A 22,867-nucleotide genomic window follows, 5' to 3' on the forward strand; every position below is an offset into this window, starting at 1 on the left:
CTGGTCCTGGGGCTCTGTTCACAAACACAAACCAAGCCCCAGGATGTATGACCATATTAGAGACACATACACTGCTCAAAAAAATAATGGGAACACTTAAACAACACAATGTAACTCCAAGTCAATCAAACTTCTGTGAAATCAAACTGTCCACTTAGGAAGCAACACTGATTGACAATAAATTTCACATGCTGTTGTGCAAATGGAATAGACAACAGGTGGAAATTATAGGCCATTAGCAAGACACCCCCAATAAAGGAGTGGTTCTGCAGGTGATAACCACAGACCACTTCTCAGTTCCTATGCTTCCTGGCTGATGTTTTGGTCACTTTTGAATGCTGGCGGTGCTTTCACTCTAGTGGTAGCATGAGACGGAGTCTACAACCCACACATGTGTCTCAGGTAGTGCAGCTCATCCAGGATGGCACATCAATGCGAGTTGTGGCAAGAAGGTTTGCTGTGTCTGTCAGCGTAGTGTCCAGAGCATGGAGGCGCTACCAGGAGACAGGCCAGTACATCAGGAGACGTGGAGGAGGCCGTAGAAGGGCAACAACCCAGCAGCAGGACCGCTACCTCCGCTTTTGTGCAAGGAGGAGCAGGAGGAGCACTGCCAGAGCCCTGCAAAATGACCTCCAGCAGGCCACAAATGTGCATGTGTTTGCTCAAACGGTCAGAAACAGATTCCATGAGGGTGGTATGAGGGCCTGATGTCCACAGGTGGGGGTTGTGCTTACAGCCCAACACCGTGCAGGACATTTGGTGTTTGCCAGAGAACACCAAGATTGGCAAATTCGCCACTGGCGCCCTGTGCTCTTCACAGATGAAAGCAGGTTCACACTGAGCACGTGACAGACGTGACAGTCTGGAGACGCCGCGGAGAACGTTCTGCTGCCTGCAACATCCTCCAGCATGACCGGTTTGGCGGTGGGTCAGTCATGGTGTGGGGTGGCATTTCTTTGGGGGGCCGCACAGCCCTCCATGTGCTCACCAGAGATAGTCTGACTGCCATTAGGTACCGAGATGAGATCCTCAGACCCCTTGTGAGACCATATGCTGGTGCGGTTGGCCCTGGGTTCCTCCTAATGCAAGACGATGCTAGACCTCATGTGGCTGGAGTGTGTCAGCAGTTCCTGCAAGAGGAAGGCATTGATGCTATGGACTGGCCCGCCCATTCCCCAGACCTGAATCCAATTGAGCACATCTGGGACATCATGTCTCGCTCCATCCACCAACGCCACGTTGCAGCACAGACTGTCCAGGAGGATGCTTTAGTCCAGGTCTGGCAGGAGATCCCTCAGGAGACCATCCGCCACCTCATCAGGAGCATGCCCAGGTGTTGTAGGGAGGTCATACAGGCACGTGGAGGCCACACACACTACTGAGCCTCATTTTGTCTTGTTTTATGGACATTACATCAAAGTTGGATCAGCCTGTAGTGTGGTTTTCCACTTTAATTTTGAGTGTGACTCCAAATCCAGACCTCCATGGGTTGATACATTTGATTTCCATTGATAATTTTTGTGTGATTTTGTTGTCAGCACATTCAACTATGTAAAGAAAAAAGTATTTAATAAGAATATTTCATTCATTCAGATAAGGATGTGTTATTTTAGTGTTCCCTTTATTTTTTGAGCAGTGTATTTCCCTCAGATTACACAGATACACAAAAAATATATATATATTACCTTTATTTAACTAGGCAAGTCAGTTAAGAACAAATTCTTATTTTCAATGACGGCCTAGGAACAGTGAGTTAACCTCCTTGTTCAGGGGCAGAACGGCAGATTTGTACCTTGTCAGCTCGGGGATTTGAACTTGCAACCTTCCGGTTACTAGTCCAACACTCTAACCACTAGGCTACCCTGCCACCCCATTTATAAAAAATACCTCAAATTTTGATAAACTCCCATATCTATTAGGTGAAATACCACAGTGTGCCAACAGCATTATTTGTGATCTCTTGCCACAAGGGCAACCAGTGAAGATTTGTAAATTCAACCCATATTTATGTTTTTTTTATTTTCCCTTTTGTGCTGTAACTATTTGCACATCATTAAAACACGGTATATAGACACAATATGACGTTTGAAATGTCTTTATTCCTTTGTCTCTATTCCACATTTGTTTATTATCCATTTCCCTTGCTTTGTAAACGAGTGTTTCCCAGGCCAATAAATCCCCTTAAATTGAATTGAGACAGAGAGAGAGAGAGATCGAGAGAGAGAGAAAAAGAAAATAGACACACTCATCGGGATACATATTTTAATATTTCAACGGGTCTGTGAATAATTCAAAAGGAAACGTTAATATTATAACATAACCTCAAATGAGTGACTGATATGTGACAATATGATGACACTGTCAGGTTGGTGGCTGCATATGAGTGAGGAGAGAAAAAAATACAGTGTGTGCGTGTGTGTGTGTGTGTGTGTGGATTTGCGTGGTTAGTGTGCGTGCATGTGAGTGAGAAGGTAAGGTGCTGTGTGTGTGTGCGGTGGTGTAAAGTACTTAAATTGAAATACTTCGATGTATTACTACTTAAGTCATTTTTTGTGGTATCTGTACATTACGTCACTATCTATATTAACACGTTTTCCTTTTATGTTTAATTCACTACATTCCTCAAGAAAATCTAACTTTTTTCTCCTTCATTTTCCCTGACATTTAGAATGCTCAGGAAGGACAGCAATATGGTCTGATTCAAACACCTTTTAAATATAATGCATTGTCATACCTACTGTCTCTAACCTGCGGACTGTGTTTTGTAAATGATTTGTATGTCTGAGTGTTGGAGTGTGCCCCTGGCACAATAAAAAGAACAAATTGTGCTTCCTGGTTTGCATAATATCAGGAATTTGATGTATAGCATTTGCTTTTACTTTTACTCAAGTATGACAATTTAGTACTTTTCCCACCACTGTACTTAAGTGCATTTAAAATAAGATACTTTTAGATGTTTACTCAAGTAGCATTTTACTAGGTGACTTTCACTTAAGACATTTTCTATTAAGGTATCTATACTTTTACTCAACTATGACGATTGGGTACTTTTTCTACCAATGTGTGCGTGTGTGTGTGTGTGTGTACCTGTGTTTTAGCGTGTGTACATATGAGTGAGGTGTCTACGTGTGTGAGAGTGCGTGTGTGTGTGTTTGTGAGTGTGTGTGTGTACCTGTGTTTTAGCGTGTGTACATATGAGTGAGGTGTCTACGTGTGTGAGAGTGTGTGTGTGTGTGTGTGTGTGCGTGTGTATGAGTTTGTGAGTGTGTGTGTGTACCTGTGTTTTAGCGTGTGTACATATGAGTGAGGTGTCTACGTGTGTGTGTGTGTGTGTTTTCCAGCAGGTGTGTACATATGAGTGAGGTGTCTACGTGTGTGTGTATGTGTGTGTGTGTGTATGTATGTGTGTGTGTGTGTGCGTGTGTGTGTGTTTGTGAGTGTGTGTGTGTACCTGTGTTTTAGCGTGTGTACATATGAGTGAGGTGTCTACGTGTGTGTGTGTGTGCGTGTGTGTGTGTTTGTGAGTGTGTGTGTGTACCTGTGTTTTACCGTGTGTACATATGAGTGAGGTGTCTACGTGTGTGAGAGTGTGTGTGTGTGTGTATGTGTGTGTGTTTTCCAGCAGGTGTGCACTCGTGTGTTGGCGGACGACGTAATTTGCCAGAGCTGTTGTTTGCTGCAGAGCCTTTTATAAAGCCCATGGAAGTTGATTTATTGTGCAGCATTCATTAGGAGGCTGACACTTCACAATTTATGCAAAAGTAGGTCACAGAGTATCGATCAAGAGCCCTGATCTGGAACATAGTGTGTGTGTGTGTATGTCTCCCTCCTCGACAAGGCCAAATGAAAATACTGTAACTAAGGCCCTCTTAATGCACTCACAATCCCCTCTCAACAAACCCTCATACACACCCTCTCAACACACAGCACACACACTAATTGCACTTAGGCCCCACATTAAACTCTCTATGTTCACAGGGGAGAGACCAGACCAGAGGTAACATAACATTCCTTAATGAAGTCAGATACCAAATCAAATTACAAACTGTTATTAATAGTTAAGGTGTTTACATTCTACCTATCCATGTCAGATCTAAATATGGAGGTGGTCATCAAATACTAATAATTCTAATAATATGGGGTACTATCTAACAAGAGCAACCAGTCAGTGGAGGGAAGGAAGGAGAGAGAGAGGGAGGTAGAGCGAGAGAGAGGGACAGGGAGGGAGAGACAGAGAGTGAGGGAAGGAGGGAGAGAGAGTAGGAGGGAGAGGGAAGGAGGGAGAGAGGGAGGTAGAGCGAGAGAGAGGGACAGGGAGGGAGAGACAGAGAGTGAGGGAAGGAGGGAGAGAGAGTAGGAGGGAGAGGGAAGGAGGGAGAGAGGGAGGTAGAGCGAGAGAGAGGGACAGGGAGGGAGAGACAGAGAGTGAGGGAAGGAGGGAGAGAGAGTAGGAGGGAGAGGGAAGGAGGGAGAGAGGGAGGTAGAGCGAGAGAGAGGGACAGGGACAGGGAGGGAGAGACAGAGAGTGAGGGAAGGAGGGAGAGAGAGTAGGAGGGAGAGGGAAGGAGGGAGAGAGGGAGGTAGAGCGAGAGAGAGGGACAGGGAGGGAGAGACAGAGAGTGAGGGAAGGAGAGAGAGAGAGTAGGAGGGAGAGGGAAGGAGAGAGAGAGGGAGGTAGAGCGAGAGAGAGGGACAGGGAGGGAGAGACAGAGAGTGAGGGAAGGAGGGAGAGAGAGTAGGAGGGAGAGGGAAGGAGGGAGAGAGGGAGGTAGAGCGAGAGAGAGGGACAGGGAGGGAGAGACAGAGAGTGAGGGAAGGAGGGAGAGAGGGAGGTAGAGCGAGAGAGAGGGACAGGGAGGGAGAGACAGAGAGTGAGGGAAGGAGGGAGAGAGAGTAGGAGGGAGAGGGAAGGAGGGAGAGAGGGAGGTAGAGCGAGAGAGGGACAGAGAGGGTGGGAGAGACAGAGAGTGAGGGAAGGAGGGAGAGAGGGAGGTAGAGCGAGAGAGAGGGACAGGGAGGCAGGGAGAGACAGAGTGTGAGGGAAGGAGGGAAGGAGAGAGAGAGGGAAGGAGGGAGAGAGGGAAGGAGGGAGAGAGGGAGAGAGGATGATGCTGGTGACACTGCTTCTGATTGCAGAGACAGGATTTAAATTAGGGGGTAAAGTATGAACATGGTATTTGTCTCTTACAGAGAGGAACACGGTCGATGCAGAGTGTGACCCACAGGGAGAAGCTCAGCCAGCCTGACAGAAAATATCTGCATTGTGTGTGTGTGTGTGTGCGTGTTCGTGTGCGTGTGTGTGTGTGTGTGTGTGTGTGTGTGTGTGTGTGTGTGTCTTCAGAACTCTGCCTGTTAGAGTATATTTACTCCTTTAACTGTTTACGTCACCTCCTTCCCTCTGGGATGTCTAGTCTCACCCTTCCCTCTGGGGTGTCTAGTCTCCTCCTTCCCTCTGGGGTGTCTAGTCACCTCCTTCCCTCTGGGGTGTCTAGTCACCTCCTTCCCTCTGGGGTGTCTAGTCACCTCCTTCCCTCTGGGGTGTATAGTCTCCTCCTTCCCTCTGGGGTGTCTAGTCTCATCCCTCCATCTGGGGTGTCTAGTCTCCTCCTTCCCTCTGGGGTGTCTAGTCACCTCCTTCCCTCTGAGGTGTATAGTCACCTCCTTCCCTCTGAGGTGTCTAGTCACCTCCTTCCCTCTGGGGTGTCTAGCCACCTCCTTCCCTCTGGGGTGTCTAGCCACCTCCTTCTCTCTGGGGTGTCTAGTCACCTCCTCCCCTCTGGGGTGTCTAGTCTCCTCCTTCCCTCTGGGGTGTCTAGTCTCCTCCTTCCCTCTGAGGGGTATTGTCACCTCCTTCCCTCTGAGGTGTATTGTCACCTCCTTCTCTCTGGGGTGTCTAGTCACCTCCTTCCCTCTGGGGTGTCTAGTCTCCTCCTTCCCTCTGAGGGGTATTGTCACCTCCTTCCCTCTGAGGTGTATTGTCACCTCCTTCTCTCTGGGGTGTCTAGTCACCTCCTTCCCTTTGGGGTGTCTCATCTCCTCCTTCCCTCTGGGGTGTATAGTCACCTCCTTCCCTTTGGGGTGTCTCATCTCCTCCTTCCCTCTGGGGTGTCTAGTCACCTCCTTCCCTTTGGGGTGTCTCATCTCCTCCTTCCCTCTGGGGTGTATAGTCATTTATCTCCACATCGTTTTTTTAATTGTTTGGCAGTTTTTGATTCAATTGAACATGTTCCACATGGAGGGTAGTGCTATTAGAGGAGGTGACGTGTGTGTCAAATCAAATCTAAATGTATTTGTCTCATGCTTCGTAAACAACAGGTGTAGACGAACAGTGAAATGCTTAATTACTTAATTTCCAACAATGCAGAGTTAAATATAAAGATAGCTCTGATAGCCATGATGAAACCGGGGCTTTATAAGCCGCTTCGCCAGTTACCACAGTCCCCCTAATGAATGACTAGAATGTTCAAAGCTAATGAGGGTTCAGAGGGCACAGAAAACATTCCAATCAAACGGCAAGATTTTGAAAGGAAAGTATCTGCTGTGTATTAGCACAGGTTAATGGGACCCGGAGTAATTACAATAACCAGCTAATTGGACAGAGCTGTTCCATTTTCTCTGCCTTAATCACCTGGTGTGATTTCTCAGTGGCGGCTTTAATTCGGTCAAACTGCCGGAGCGATCTTGTATCCATGTAAGCAACAAATTACAATGGAATGATTTGGACTGATCTCTTTCCCAGTGATCAAACGTGTTCGGAAATGAGTGAGAGAGTTCTGCCTGCTCTGATATAAGAAGCTGCTGGGCTTCCATTTTAGATTAGAATGGGCTAATCAGGTTATCCAAGACCATATCGCTCTCAAAGTCCGCTCTGCTCTGACGAAAGTCTTGCGTGAAATGAACAGTGTAAGTAGCATACTCATCTATCTTTTAAAATGTCAACCCTAAAGCTGAAAATCCTATATTCAGCTACTAGAAGAAAAGAAGAAGCAGGATTTTATCAGACAGGGATTGAAGAATTAAGGCAAGGAGATATATAGAAATAAGAAATTAACATTGTATTAAAATGGCACCCACCTCGTCCTGAAGTTCACCGGATGAGGATGTCCATCGTAAAGCGATAAAAAGTCATACTCCTCCTCCACAGCGAAGGACTGAAAGACAATTTGAATTCGGTTCCCCTCCTCTGCTACAATAACCCATGTACAGTTAGCCCCATTGGGGTACCCATACGGAAAACCTGGGCTTTCAATGGTGCCATTACGACCTTTCAGCATCCCACCACACGTATATATGAAACCTGGAGAGGAGAGAGGAGATAACAGATGAGCATTATTTGGGAGGCGTCCATATAATTGACTCATAGTGCACATAACAAGCAATACAACGATGTAACCACTGCGGTATAGTTATCACCATTATGCGGGGAAAACAGAGATTTGACCAAAAAAAGCAGAGTAAAAAATAACCACAACTTTACCGCACAAAAACATATATGTGGAAAAACTAAACTCAGATACAGTGTTCCTCTGTAGCTCAGTTGGTAGAGTATGTCTCTCTTCGATTCTCGGGGGACCACTCATACATACAACATTTATGCACAACTGACTGTAAGCCACTTCGGATGAACGCGGCTGCTAAGTGGCATATATTACTTAAGTGATAATGCCCTCAAAGCCGGTGTTTGGAGGATATACTGGCATGGGTGTTGTTAACCGTGACAATATATCCTCCAAACAGCGGCTTTGAGGGCATTATCACTTTTATACAACGGTTTACCAACATATTCAAATACTGATTAGCATATTTTCACAAAAACTTTATTGTGATGAATTTATTCAGACTATTTCATCCTTTCACAAGATTTAGTCACGAAAAACAAATGTAGGGTTACTACCCAAGCCGGCTAGTCATTCGTTCTATTGGTTCGATGGTCAGAGACGCGACCCAGTCGTTCAGTCTTTTTGTTCTGTATCTATGGACGTGACCCAGTCGTTCAGTCTTTTTGTTCTGTATCTATGGACGTGACCCAGTCGTTCAGTCTTTATGTTCTGTATCTATGGACGTGACCCAGTCGTTCAGTCTTTTTGTTCTGTATCTATGGACGCGACCCAGTCGTTCAGTCTTTTTGTTCTGTATCTATGGACGCGACCCAGTCGTTCAGTCTTTTTGTTCTGTATCTATGGACGCGACCCAGTCGTTCAGTCTTTTTGTTCTGTATCTATGGACGCGACCCAGTCGTTCAGTCTTTTGTTCTGTATCTATGGACGCGACCCAGTCGTTCAGTCTTTTTGTTCTGTATCTATGGACGCGACCCAGTCGTTCAGTCTTTTTGTTCTGTATCTATGGACGTGACCCAGTCGTTCAGTCTTTTTGTTCTGTATCTATGGACGCGACCCAGTCGTTCAGTCTTTTTGTTCTGTATCTATGGACGTGACCCAGTCGTTCAGTCTTTTTGTTCTGTATCTATGGACCCGACCCAGTCGTTCAGTCTTTTTGTTCTGTATCTATGGACGTGACCCAGTCATTCAGTCTTTTTGTTCTGTATCTATGGACGTGACCCAGTCGTTCAGTCTTTTTGTTCTGTATCTATGGACGCGACCCAGTCGTTCAGTCTTTTTGTTCTGTATCTATGGACGAGACCCAGTCGTTCAGTCTTTATGTTCTGTATCTATGGACGCGACCCAGTCGTTCAGTCTTTTTGTTCTGTATCTATGGACGTGACCCAGTCGTTCAGTCTTTATGTTCTGTATCTATGGACGTGACCCAGTCGTTCAGTCTTTTTGTTCTGTATCTATGGACGTGACCCAGTCGTTCGGTCTTTTTGTTCTGTATCTATGGACGCGACCCAGTCGTTCAGTCTTTTTGTTCTGTATCTATGGACGTGACCCAGTCGTTCAGTCTTTATGTTCTGTATCTATGGACGTGACCCAGTCGTTCAGTCTTTTTGTTCTGTATCTATGGACGTGACCCAGTCGTTCAGTCTTTTTGTTCTGTATCTATGGACGTGACCCAGTCGTTCAGTCTTTTTGTTCTGTATCTATGGACGCGACCCAGTCGTTCAGTCTTTTTGTTCTGTATCTATGGACGCGACCCAGTCGTTCAGTCTTTATGTTCTGTATCTATGGACGTGACCCAGTCGTTCAGTCTTTTTGTTCTGTATCTATGGACGTGACCCAGTGGTTCAGTCTTTTTGTTCTGTATCTATGGACGTGACCCAGTCGTTCAGTCTTTTTGTTCTGTATCTATGGACGAGACCCAGTCGTTCAGTCTTTTTGTTCTGTATCTATGGACGTGACCCAGTCGTTAAGTCTTTTTGTTCTGTTTCTATGGACGTGACCCAGTCGTTCGTTTTAAATGTTCCATTGCCAAACAGGCTGGCAACATTTTCATCCCTTGCTTGCTAACTAGCCAACTACGGCTAACTTACGGTCACGCCAAACAGGCTGGCAACATTTTCATCCCTTGCTTGCTAACTAGCCAACTACGGCTAACTTACGGTCACGCCAAACAGGCTGGCAACATTTTCATCCCTTGCTTGCTAACTAGCCAACTACGGCTAACTTACAGTCACGCCAAACAGAGCAGACAGAATAGCAACAGTCGCTGCATTTGTTTAAGCTTTTTTATAGTGAGATTTATTTGGATAAATCCATAACAACGAGCTAATGAGGCACAATTTTGCCTAGCATTGAAAATGTGCTTTCTTGTTAGGACAATGTTGTTCAGAGGAGATAGCAAACAACACAACTAACGTAATAACTTCAAACTGAAGCTGGAAAGACGGCAAACTAGCTTGTTTTACCTTGTTTCAATTGACATTTTTATACATCCATAAAAGTGATGCCAGCTGATTCATGATTTGGGCTAGCTGAGAAACACTGTCTGCCTCCCTCTCTTGTCCCGACCACTACAAGTTCACTAATATGGGACAGTTGAAGATCGAATTTGAATATTGAAACAATGTTGCAAATGACGGAGAGACAGACAGTACGGTGAAAACATAAATGTTAGTCTGAAAGAAATGTGAGATAATGTCTAGATGCTTTTTACAGTGGAGATCAAGTTCATCAAGTGACTGGTTAGGCTGATGAGACAGTGGATAGCTCAGTCATATTGAACAGTAAATAGGAATTTTAACGTCATAGATTTCATTTAGCCGATGGTAACTTGTGGAATAGACACTGGCTGGAATGCGCTTTTAACCAATCAGCATTCAGGATTAGATCCGCCATTGTATAAAGTCTGTTATAAAATGGATGGTTCGAGCTCTGAATGCTAATTGGCTGACAGCCGTGGTATATCAGACCGTATACCATGGGAATGATAAAAACATTTATTTTTGCTCCACTAATTACTTTGGTAACTAGTTCATAATAGTTTATAATAGCAATAAGGCACCTCAGACGGTTTGTAGTATATGGCCAATATACCACGGCTAAGGCCTGTATCCAGGCACTCCGCGTTGCGTTGTGCAAGGGAACAGCCCTTAGCCGTGCTATATTGACTATATACCAAACCCCCTCAGGCTTTATTGCTTAAATATACCACGGCTGTCAGCCAATCAGCATTCAGAGCTCAGACAACCCAGTTTATATTACAGTACATATAGTAATACAACCTTTTAGAAATAATACTGCATGGCAGATGTCTCATATAAAAGCATATTGATAAAGATACAGATAAAATATAGTGCAACCCTTTCCAGAAACCCTACTGTACTGCTATATACCGTATGTAGCAGGTGCCTGATCGGGAGTCTAGCAGTGTGCTCTTGCTGCATACAGTGACACAGACACACAGACACCATGTCCTGCATGGGGAGAGCCAGCAGGCCGCCACAATCACGCCCAGCATGCCGTCCCTAGAACATCAGTCTCAGCTAGATGCATGTCCAATGCCATGCTGTGTACTATACTTTACTTTGGGAGGAAGACTTGCTCTGCTATTTACACACAGAGAACTTACACAACACCACTACTGCACTGCTGCATTAAACACGTTCTCATGGTCCAGAAGGCATGGTTCCTCTGGGCTTGAAGTAAAACACACTCATGAATCAATATTACAGTTCTTGGAGACTGTAACCCTGGATCTCAGTAACCCTAGGTTAGCATAACCCTGGGTCAGAATAACCCTGGGTCAGAATAACCCTGATTCAGAATAACCCTGGATCAGAAGAGTCCTGGATCAGAATAACCCTAGGTCAGAATAACCCTGGGTCAGAAGAGTCCTGGGTCAGAATAACCCTGGGTCAGAAGAGTTCTGGGTCAGAATAACCCTGGGTCAGAATAACCTTGGATCAGAAGAGTCCTGGGTCAGAATAACCCTGGGTCAGAGTAACCCTGGGTCAGAATAACCCTGGGTCAGAATAACCCTAGGTCAGAATAACCCTGGATCAGAAGAGTCCTGGGTCAGAATAACCCTGGGTCAGAATAACCTTGGATCAGAAGAGTCCTGGGTCAGAATAACCCTGGGTCAGAATAAACTTGGATCAGAAGAGTCCTGGGTCAGAATAACCCTGGGTCAGAATAACCCTGGGTCAGAAGAGTCCTGGGTCAGAAGAGTCCTGGGTCAGAATAACCCTGGATCAGAATAACCCTGGATCAGAATAACCTTGGATCAGAAGAGTCCTGGATCAGAAGAGTCCTGGGTCAGAATAACCCTGGATCAGAAGAGTCCTGGGTCAGAATAACCCTGGATCAGAAGAGTCCTGGATCAGAAGAGTCCTGGGTCAGAATAACCCTGGATCAGAATAACCCTGGGTCAGAATAATTCATGGTATTATATTCTAGGTTTATTAATGGTATTATATTCTAGGTTTATTAATGGTATTATTTTCTAGGTTTATTAATGGTGTTATATTCTACGTTTATTAATGGAATTATATTAATAGGTTTATTAATGGTATTATTTTCTAGGTTTATTAATGGTATTATATTCTAGGTTCATTAATGGTATTTTATTCTAGGTTTATGAATGGGAATTTGGTATTATATTCAAGGTTTATTAATGGTGTTATATTCTACGTTTATTAATGGAATTATATTAATAGGTTTATTCATGGTATTATATTCTAGGTTTATTAATGGTATTATTTTCTAGGTTTATTAATGGTATTCTATTCTAGGTTCATTAATGGTATTTTATTCTAGGTTTATGAATGGGAATTTGGTATTATATTCAAGGTTTATTAATGGTGTTATATTCTACGTTTATTAATGGAATTATATTAATAGGTTTATTCATGGTATTATTTTCAATGTTTATTAATGGTATGAGCTACGAATGAGCTTACATTTTCCACGCATTCCCCAAGGTGTCTACAGCATCTTTTTAGGCATTTCCATTGGAGAATGGCTGTAAGGGACCATATAGTGAGTGAGTGGTTACATGGTGTCTCCCGGAGAAAATCTTGCGTAAAATACTGAGGTAGCCATTTTTCCAATCGCTTCTTATGAGAAACCAATTGACTCAACGGATATATTATCGAATACATATGTTAAAAACACCTTGAGGATGGATCCTAAACAACATTTGTCATGTTTCTGTCGATATTATGGAGCAAATTTTGAAAAAAGTTCAGCGTTATAGTTGAAGTATTTTTCTGTTGATTTCTCAGCCAAGCAGGATGAAAAAACGGGAGCTTTTTCGTCTACAAAAATTGAAAAAAGGAACATTTGCTATCTAACTGGGAGTCTCCTGAGTGAAAGCATCTGAATTCCTTAAAGGTAAATTATTTAATTTGGTTGCTTTTCTTATTTTCGTGAAAATGTTGCCTGCTGCCAGCAGAGCCTAGCATAGCATTATGCCATGATAAACTTACACAAATGCTTGTCTAGCATTGGCTGTAACACATATTTTGAAAATCTGAGATGACAGTGTTGTTAACAAAAGGCTAAGCTTGTGTTTGAATATATTTATTTCACTTCATTTGCGATTTTCATGAATAGGAAAAGTTTATAGGGGTATTTATATCCGTTGCGTTATGCTAATGCATTTGAGGCTATGATTACGCTCCCGGATACGGGTTTGCTCGTCGCAAAAGGTTAAGGGCTTCATAGCAAAGGGGGTGAATACATACAGTATGCACGCACCACTTTTCCTTTTTACATTTTTTTAAAACAAGTAATTTTTTTCACTTCACTAATTTGGACTATTTTGTGTATGTCCATTACTGTAACGTTCGTCGTCTTCCTCTGATGAGGAGTAAGAGAGGTTGGACCAATTTGCAGCGTGGTATTTGTCCATTTTAATAAGACAAGCTGAACACTACAAAAATACAAAATAACAAAGTGAAACAAACTAAACGGTCCCGTGTGGTAACAAACACTAACACGGAAAATAATCACCCACAACTCAAAAGTGAAACCAGGCAACCTAAATATGGTTCTCAATCAGGGACAATGATAAACAGCTGCCTCTGATTGAGAACAATACCAGGCCAAACACAGAAATCCCAAAACATAGAAAAAGGAACAAAGACAACCCACCCAACTCACGCCCTGACCATACTAAAACAAAGACATAATAAAATAACTAAGGTCAGAACAGTACCCTCCCCCCCAAAGGTGCAGACTCCGGCCGCAAAACCTAAACCTATAGGGTAGGGTCTGGTTGGGTGTCTGTCCGCGGTGGCGGTGGTGGCTCTGGCGCGGACGTGGACCCCACTCCACCACAGTCCTTCTCCGCCTCTTTACCCGCCTCCGTGGCCTCTTTAACGCAGCGACCCTCGCCGCCGACCTCGGACTGGGGACCCAAGCCACGGATCCCGAATGGACGGGAGATTCCGGCAGCACCGGACGGTCGGGAGATTCCGGCAACAACGGACAGGCGGGAGACTCCGGCAGCTCCGGAGTGAAGGGCGATTCTGGCAGCTCCTGGCTGACTGACGGCTCTAGCTGCTCAGGACAGACGGGTGACTCTGGCAGCTCAGGACAGACGGGAGATTCTGGCAGCTCAGGACAGACGGGAGACTCTGGCAGCTCAGGACAGATGGGAGACTCTGGCAGCTCAGGACAGAAGGGAGACTCTGGCAGCTCAGGACAGACGGGAGACTCTGGCAGCGCTGGGCAGGAGGAAGACTCTGGCAGCGCGGGACAGGCGGGAGCACCTATAGGGACGGAGAGACAGCCTGGGGCTGCCACCGGAGGGCTGGTGTGTGGAGGTGGCACTGGATAGACTGGACCGTGAAGGCGCACTGGAGGTCTCGAGCACCGAGCCTTCCCAACCCTACCTGGCTGAATGCTCCCCGTAGCCAGGCCAGTGCGGCGAGGTGGAATAGCCCGCACTGGGCTGTGCTGGCGAACTGGGGACACCATGCGTAGGGCTGGTGCCATGTACCCCGCCCCGAGGAGACGCACTAGAGACCAGATGCGCTGAGCCGGCTTCATGGCACCTGGCTCGATGCCCAACCTAGCCCGGCCGATACAAGGCGCTGCTATGTACCACACCGGGCTATGCCTGTGCACCGGGGACACCGTGCGCCTCACGGCATAACACGGTGCCTGCCTGGTCCCTCTCTCTCCACGATAAGCACGGGTGTTGGCGCAGGTCTCCTACCTGACTTCGCCACACTCTCCGTGTGCTCCCCCCAAAAACTTTTTGGGGCAGCCTCTTGGGCTTCCAGCCGCGCTGCCGTGCTGACTCCTCATACCACCGCCTCTCGGCTTTCGCTGCCTCCAGCTCAGCCTTGGGGTGGCGATATTCTCCAGCCTGTGCCCAGGGTCCCTTTCCGTCCAGAATCTCCTCCTATGTCCAGGAATCATGAGATCGCTGCTGCTCCCCTTTACCACGCTGCTTGGTCCTTTGGTGGTGGGTGTTTCTGTAACGCCTGTCTTCCTCCTCCGATGACGAGGAGGAGTAGTAAGGATCGGAGGACCAATGCGCAGCGTGGTACGTGTTCATGCTCTTTATTAAAACAAGCGAACACTGAAACAAAACAATAAACAACACGTGAAATATCCAACCGAAACAGTTCCGTGTGGAACACAGACACAGAAAATAAACACCCACGAAACACAAGTGGGAAAATGCTACCTAAGTATGATTCTCAATCAGAGACAACTAATGACACCTGCCTCTGATTGAGAACCATACCAGGCCAAACGCAAAACACAACATAGAAAACGGAACATAGACAACCCACCCAACTCACACCCTGCCCTGACCATACTAAAACAAAGACAAATCAAGGGAACTAAGGTCAGAACGTGACAATTACATGAAATCCAAGTAAAAATTCATTTAAATTACAGGTTGTAATGCAACAAAATAGGAAAAATGCCAAGGAAGATGAATACTTTTGCAAGGCACTGTATGTCTATTAATGGTATCATATTTTAATTATTAAGGGTATTATAATCCAGATAATTATTGGTATTATATTATAGATAATTAATGGTATTATAATGTTTGTCTATTAATGTCACGTTCATCGCATAGAGGAGTCCAAGGCCCAGCGTGATATGAATACATTCTTCTTTAAATAAAGAAAAAACACTAAACAAACTAACAAAACGAACGTGAGTGATAACATGCAACTACACAGACAATAACCCACAAAACCAAAATGAAAAATGGCAACCTAAATAGGATCCACAATCAGGGACAACGATAAACAGCTGCCTCTGATTGGGAACCAATTCAGGCCACCATAGACCTACATTACCTAGACATACAAAACCCCATTGATATACAAAAACGCTAGACAGGACAAAAACACACATGCCCAGCCTCGTCACACCCTGACCTGACCAACATAATACATAAAACACAGATAACTAAGGTCAGGGCGTGACAGTGCCCCCGCTCCCCAAATGTGGGACTCCCAACCGCAAACCTGAACTTATAGGGGAGGGTCCGGGTGGGCATCTACCCTCGGTGGCGGCTCTGGTTCTAAGAGCCGTCAGGGCGTGACAATTAATGGTATTATATTGTATATTTATTAACGGTATTATATTGTATATTTATTAATGGTATTATATTGTATGACTATTAATGGTATTATATTGTATATCTATTAATGGTATATTTTACATTATTAATGGTATTATATTCTAGATAATTAATGGTATTAAATTCTAGACCTACTGTCCAGTACACACAGATATCCCCATTGGCTGGGTGGTGATGTTAAATTCATATAAATCGCTGCTGAAGATGATGCCCATTGGCTGGGTGGTGATGTTAAATTCATATAAATCGCTGCTGAAGATGATGCCCATTGGCTGGGTGGTGATGTTAAATTCATATAAATCGTTGCTGAAGATGATGCTCCCCCGAAATACGAAAGGACAGAATCAATTTGAACCCTGTCCAAGTTAATTCCAGGGGAACATACATTTTTCTGGAGGTGAAGTATGTTTGTGATCTGCTAAAGGTTGCACATAGTATCACACAGTAGTAGGGGTAGCCTTGCAGGGCATCGGTTTCTCTTGGCATTGGGGAAGTAATACACTCCAGTGATCACATATTATCCACACCGTGAGAGGAATAGATCAGGGAGCCATCTGGAGAGATAGCTGCTGACAACACTGCCCTTCTCTGCATGTCTCCTTCTGCTACCAATGAGATCACACGCGCACGCACATGCACACACACGCACACGCACACGCACACACACACACACACACACACATCCAATCTTCACATTATATCTGTGTTACTGGTTGTGAACATATAGTAGCCTACCAGTGCATCTGGTAGTTTCATATGGTTAACACTGTGTAGTGTATAGCATGATCTCCGTACTTGTGTGCTAGTATCCATATAATCCATAGGGATCCATAGAAGTAGGAATTAGAATAGGAATAATTTAATAGGATCTCTATGAAGGGATCATACAGAGACCGGTAGGAGACATGGTCTGCTGTGTTATCAGACATGCTCAGACAGGCCCAGACAGGACCAGACGTGATCAGACAGGCCCAGACGTGATCAGACAGGACCAGACGTGCCCAGACATGCTCAGCCATGCACAGACATGCCCCGACGTGCCCAGATGTGCTCAGACATGCCCAGACATGCCCAGACATGCTTTTAGTATGGTACGCGGCACAGGAGGTTGGTGGCGCCTTAGTTGGGGAGGACAGGCTCGTGATAATGGCTGGAAAGGAATAAATGACATGGTATCAAACTCATCAAACACATGGTTTCCATGGTTTTCATGTGTTTGATACCATTCCATCCACTCCATTTCAGCCATTACTATGAGCTGTCCTCCCCTCAGCAGCCTCCTGTGGTACACGGCATGCACGCATGGCTAACTGTCTGCTTCCTGCTCTCCCTGGTTTTTCCTGGTCTTGTCCGTGATTCGCTGTGAAGGGCCAATGTGGCTCACAGCTCTAATTGCACCACATACTGTACTGCCACGGGAGGGATGGGGCAAGACAGATGAGCATATGAAGTCACAGGTTGCGTACCAAATGGCACCCTGCTCCCTATTTAGTGCACTACTTTGAACCAGGGCCCATAGGGCTTGGGTCAAAAGCAGTGTATTACATAGGGAATACGGTGCCATTTGGGGTACACCCACACAGCCACAGACATCCAGTAGCAACTGTTGAGTGTTAATAGGTCTGGACGCAATCAACGCCCGAACAGACAGAGGAGTATGTGGGGGGTAAAGTCGTTGAGGATTGCCTGGGACTCAAACATTGGGGGAGCTAGCGTTTGTTGACATGTTTTGTCATTGGAATCGTTAGCTAGCCTGAGAAGGTGAAAAGCTACCATTGTTGGGAGAACGTCACTATAGAAATCTGGATGAAATATGACAACAGTCCAGACAAAAGTCTGCTTAAAATTAGCAAGAGCATTTAACTTTACAGTAGTACAGGCATAGTGTCACGGATCCCTCCGGAACTTTCATTACGCACACCTCGCCCCTATTCCCAGTGATTAGTAATTGTATAAGTGTGCCCTTGGTTTACCATTGTCCTGTCTATTATTGTTACAATGTCTGGTGGTTCATATGAGTACCTGTGCTGTGTGTTTTGGCTTTCGTGCCATTGTGGTTTGCCTAGATGATTACTGGTCTCGGCCCGTGTGTTAATCATTGTGCGCTTGTGTTCTTTATTCGAGGTACTCCTTGCTCTTTTGTTTGGGTTTCTACCCTTTGTTTTGTATAGTGTTTGTTTGGTCTTCCTCCCCGTGCCTTTACACAGCACTCCGTAATTTGGGTGCAATAAAAAAAACTATTACGCATTCCTGCGCCTGTCTCCCGAATCATTCATACCAAGTGTGACACGTAGTGATTATTGAAAATAATATACTGCAGAGAGGGGGAGAGAGAGAGGGAGAGAGAGAGAGGGGGAGAGAGAGAGGGAGAGAGAGGGGAGAGAGAGAGGGGAGAGAGAGGGGAGAGAGAGGGGGAGAGAGAGAGGGGGAGAGAGAGAGGGGAAGAGAGAGAGGGGGAGAGAGAGAGGGGAAGAGAGAGAGGGGAGAGAGAGAGGGGAGAGAGGGGAGAGAGAGAGGGGGAGAGAGAGAGGGGGAGAGAGAGAGAGGGGAGAGAGAGAGGGGGAGAGAGAGAGAGGGGAGAGAGAGAGGGGAGAGAGAGGGGGAGAGAGAGAGGTGTACTATTTATCCTCTCCACCACTCCCCTTAAGGGTTACTTCATGTAAGGGTGGTGAAAGGAGTGCTTTTTCACCGACTGTGTGAACACTGTGGAGCTATCTAGAACCTATGTGAGGCCGGGGTATGAATGATGAATCATCATGGTCATGGACGCCAGTTCGATTTTTTTGGAGGAGGGAGATTTCCAGATGTTTTTTCTGGATTTAAGACGATGAAGCAGTTTAGTGGAATCATCCCTATCTTCCCGCAGTCTCTTTTCCATCTCATTTACCAATACACAGTTTCCAATTAACGAGTGCAATGCGGAATCCACCTACGTCTAGAGGGAGATTTTTAAAACCACCTCAGAGGCTCAACGGCGCGAGCCAAGAATGACACACAAATGACACACTACTTTAGGTTCTCTGGTCGAAAGTAGTGCACTATATAGGGAATAGGGTGCCATTTGGAACACAGACGGAAGGCTGGCATGGGATGGAAGCCGCTTAAAAGTGAGGAGCACTGCGTTGGGCGTTGGTGGTGTATAGTCCTACAGAATGACTGAACACAAACAGTTCCACAAAGCTATCTGAGAAAGATGGAGGAAGAGACACGATTAGTTTGAATAGTGCAGCTGTATACACTTAGCCAAGGACCGAGTATGCCTAATACAGAGTATGCCTAATGCAGAGTATGCCTAATACAGAGTATGCCTAATACAGAGTATGCCTAATACACAGTATGCTAATACACAGTATGCCTAATACAGAGTATGCCTAATACACAGTATGCTAATACACAGTATGCCTAATGCAGAGTATGCCTAATACACAGTATGCCTAATACAGAGTATGCCTAATACACAGTATGCTAATACACAGTATGCCTAATACAGAGTATGCCTAATGCAGAGTATGCCTAATACACAGTATGCCTAATACAGAGTATGCCTAATACAGAGTATGCCTAATACAGAGTATGCTAATACAGAGTATGCCTAATACACAGTATGCTAATACGCAGTATGCTAATACGCAGTATGCTAATACACAGTATGCTAATACAGAGTATGCCTAATACAGAGTATGCCTAATGCAGAGTATGCCTAATACACAGTATGCTAATACACAGTATGCTAATACAGAGTATGCCTAATACAGAGTATGCCTAATACAGAGTATGCTAATACAGAGTATGCTAATACAGAGTATGCCTAATGCAGAGTATGCCTAATGCAGAGTATGCCTAATGCAGAGTATGCCTAATACAGAGTATGCCTAATACAGAGTATGCTAATACAGAGTATGCCTAATACAGAGTATGCCTAATACAGAGTATGCCTAATGCAGAGTATGCCTAATACAGAGTATGCCTAATACAGAGTATGCCTAATACAGTGTATGCCTAATACAGAGTATGCCTAATACAGAGTATGCTAATACAGAGTATGCCTAATACAGAGTATGCCTAATACAGAGTATGCTAATACAGAGTATGCCTAATACAGTGTATGCCTAATACAGAGTATGCCTAATACAGAGTATGCCTAATACAGAGTTGCTAATACAGAGTATGCCTAATACAGAGTATGCTAATACAGAGTATGCCTAATACAGAGTATGCTAATACAGAGTATGCCTAATACAGAGTATGCTAATACAGAGTATGCTAATACAGAGTATGCCTAATACAGAGTATGCTAATACAGAGTATGCCTAATACAGAGTATGCCTAATGCAGAGTATGCCTAATACAGAGTATGCCTAATACAGAGTATGCCTAATACAGAGTATGCCTAGAAACAAAGCATTTCTTTCCAAAGCTAAATATAAAGCCTTAAAGAAGCAATCAGCAGTTGAAATAATAACAAAGGGCCCTCCAAGCCCCTGTTTAAGTACAAATCTGAGAGATGGGGCTGGAGAAAAGTAACCACTCTCAAATTCATAGACAGGGCTATTGATGAATGACTGACCCTCCATTATATAAAATGTATAGTTTTAACCATGTTTGAGGCTATACAGTGTTTGCTTACATTTACTTTGTTTACAATCATTGGAGTAACACAATCTTATAATGTGGGTTCTGACAGGGTACAGCAGTTGAAGTAAAGACATGAGGCATTTATAAGATATATTCTTCTAGAATCAATGGGTACATCTCATTAATTTACAAGTAAAAAAAAAACGCATGTAGCAATTGCAGATTGCACCTTTAAAGGGTGACACAAAGCATCTGTGACTTGACATGATTCTAGAACACGCATTTCACAGTCCTCACCATCAAATCTGCCGTTTCCACAGACCTAATTACCAAACGCCATGTTTGTCAACATTTAGTGTCATTAACTAAACCCAGTGGCTTGCCAGCAATTAGTGACAGTGATGCTGTACTGTATGTATACATCACCCAAGCCTCAATGCACTCGCATGGGCCGTTTGAACATGTTGGTCATCTACTGTCCACTCTCAACCTCCATGGCTAAAGCTGAAGGGTACGACAGGAGCTCTAAGGTAGAGGTCTGCACAACTGATTTCTTCACCCACGGTTCCCGTCCGCACCCTCGGTTCCCTTCCGCACCCACGGTTCCCATCCGCACCCGCTGTTCCCGTCCGCACCCACAGCTTTTCATACCTCACTGCTGCTACCGCTGGATTTCTTACGACTCAAACCTGGTACCACAAGAACTGGTCACCGAACCCAACCACTGTCCTTGGAATATTATATTAAGCATATGTGACTTGCTAGCCCTGGTCCCAGTAATTGTGTGCCCTACAGGCAATATCAAAATGTGCAATAATAACCTAAGAAATTACTAGAGATTCTCACGTTGCCCATTATATTAGGTTATTGGTACTGCTGGGCTACATCTGCGAATAGAATAGAAGTAGCTTGACGAGAGCAGATTTAGAGAGACCTGCACTTTCTCTTGAGCTACGTTTTATAGCCTACCTTTTAGGAGTGGGACAATTGTCAAGATGGAGATAAATATGGGTGATCAATATGTATTTCTAGGAAATGTAGTAAACGTATTGCCTAATCATATTTAGGAAGTTAATTTCATTGGGAAGATAACTGCACTTTCTCTTGAGCTACATTTTGAATAGAGGATAAAGCCTATCTTTTAGGAGGATGATTTGCAAGCAGAGACAAATAAATGGTTATTCAATATTTATTGAAAATTAAAAGGTGCAAAGTTCGCTCACCATGGTAGCCTATGCGTGCCTTGCGCCTTTTCCTTTTCAATTATTATCACATTTTTGGAATGCACCTTGACTCAAGTTGGTTGAGCATATTCCACTTCTTTCCATTATCAATATTTACAGACACTGTAGTAAACTAGAGTCTATTCATATTTATGTACATTTTCTTGGCAAGATAACTGCTATTTGATTGTGCACCCATGCATATATAGCAGTGGAGGCTGCTGAGAGGAGAACGGCTCATAATAATGGCTGGAACTGAGCGAATGGATTGGCATCAAAAACCTGGAAACCATGTGTTTGATGTATTTGATTCCATAACATTCCACTTATTCCACTCCAGCCATTACCATGAGCCTGTCCTCCCCAATTAAGGTGCCACCAACCTCTTGTGGTATATACTCTTGGCAGTCTACTCTTGATCTCGCCCAACTCGGAAAGGAGAGGTAGGCTACTGAATTTGAAGCAGCGAATTCTGAGTGTGTGAATAATGTGACAAATATATGCTTTTAACACAATAGGTAGGCTAACGCATACAAACCAGAAAGACGACCATTGCCAAATAATCTGCGTGACAATTTTCTCAACACAAAGTTGTCTGTCTGATCGCCTGCAGCATGAAAAATGCCGACCGCACCACAATGATCTCTGTTGGATCAGCAGGATGAGACCCTCTACTCTAAAAGACCATTTATGTTTGATCTAAAAATGTGGTAGGGGGCTTTTATGGTGGGTGTGACGCAATTGCTGAGCCTCCAGAAGCATGCAGAGGCCAAAATCAAACTCTGGACCGCATCGCCTTGCACCTCTCAATCCGACATCTGGCCACTTCAGACATCGGATTGACAATGTAAAGCCTTTTAGGCACTGCTCCTTTCAATTGATAGTTTTGATTTAAATTTGGTCAAGTTGTCAACTAATGTAAATTCAACTGAAATCAAAAACGTTTACCATGTCATTGGATTCAGGTTAAACAAAATAAGAAATTCCCTTTCATTGATTACTTTTTGCAAAACCAATCAGATTTCCATGTTGATTCAAGGTCATCACATCGTTTGGTTGAAATTATGTGGAAACAATGTTGATTCAACCCATATCTCTACTTATGACTCCTGTCC

General features: G+C 44.5%; 1 protein-coding gene across 1 annotated transcript in view; it reads right to left on the bottom strand.

Annotated features, from left to right (window-relative positions):
- Nucleotides 1–22,867, bottom strand: part of LOC115128828 (CUB and sushi domain-containing protein 3-like) — a 997,580-nt gene that overhangs the window by 880,921 nt on the left and 93,792 nt on the right. Inside the window, exon 2 of the mRNA XM_065018010.1 lies at nucleotides 7,075–7,297. Coding sequence (XP_064874082.1) covers nucleotides 7,075–7,297 — 223 coding nt within the window. The remainder of the gene's footprint in view (nucleotides 1–7,074; nucleotides 7,298–22,867) is intronic.

This window comes from Oncorhynchus nerka, linkage group LG4, assembly GCF_034236695.1.
Source record: "Oncorhynchus nerka isolate Pitt River linkage group LG4, Oner_Uvic_2.0, whole genome shotgun sequence".
NCBI lineage: Eukaryota > Metazoa > Chordata > Actinopteri > Salmoniformes > Salmonidae > Oncorhynchus > Oncorhynchus nerka.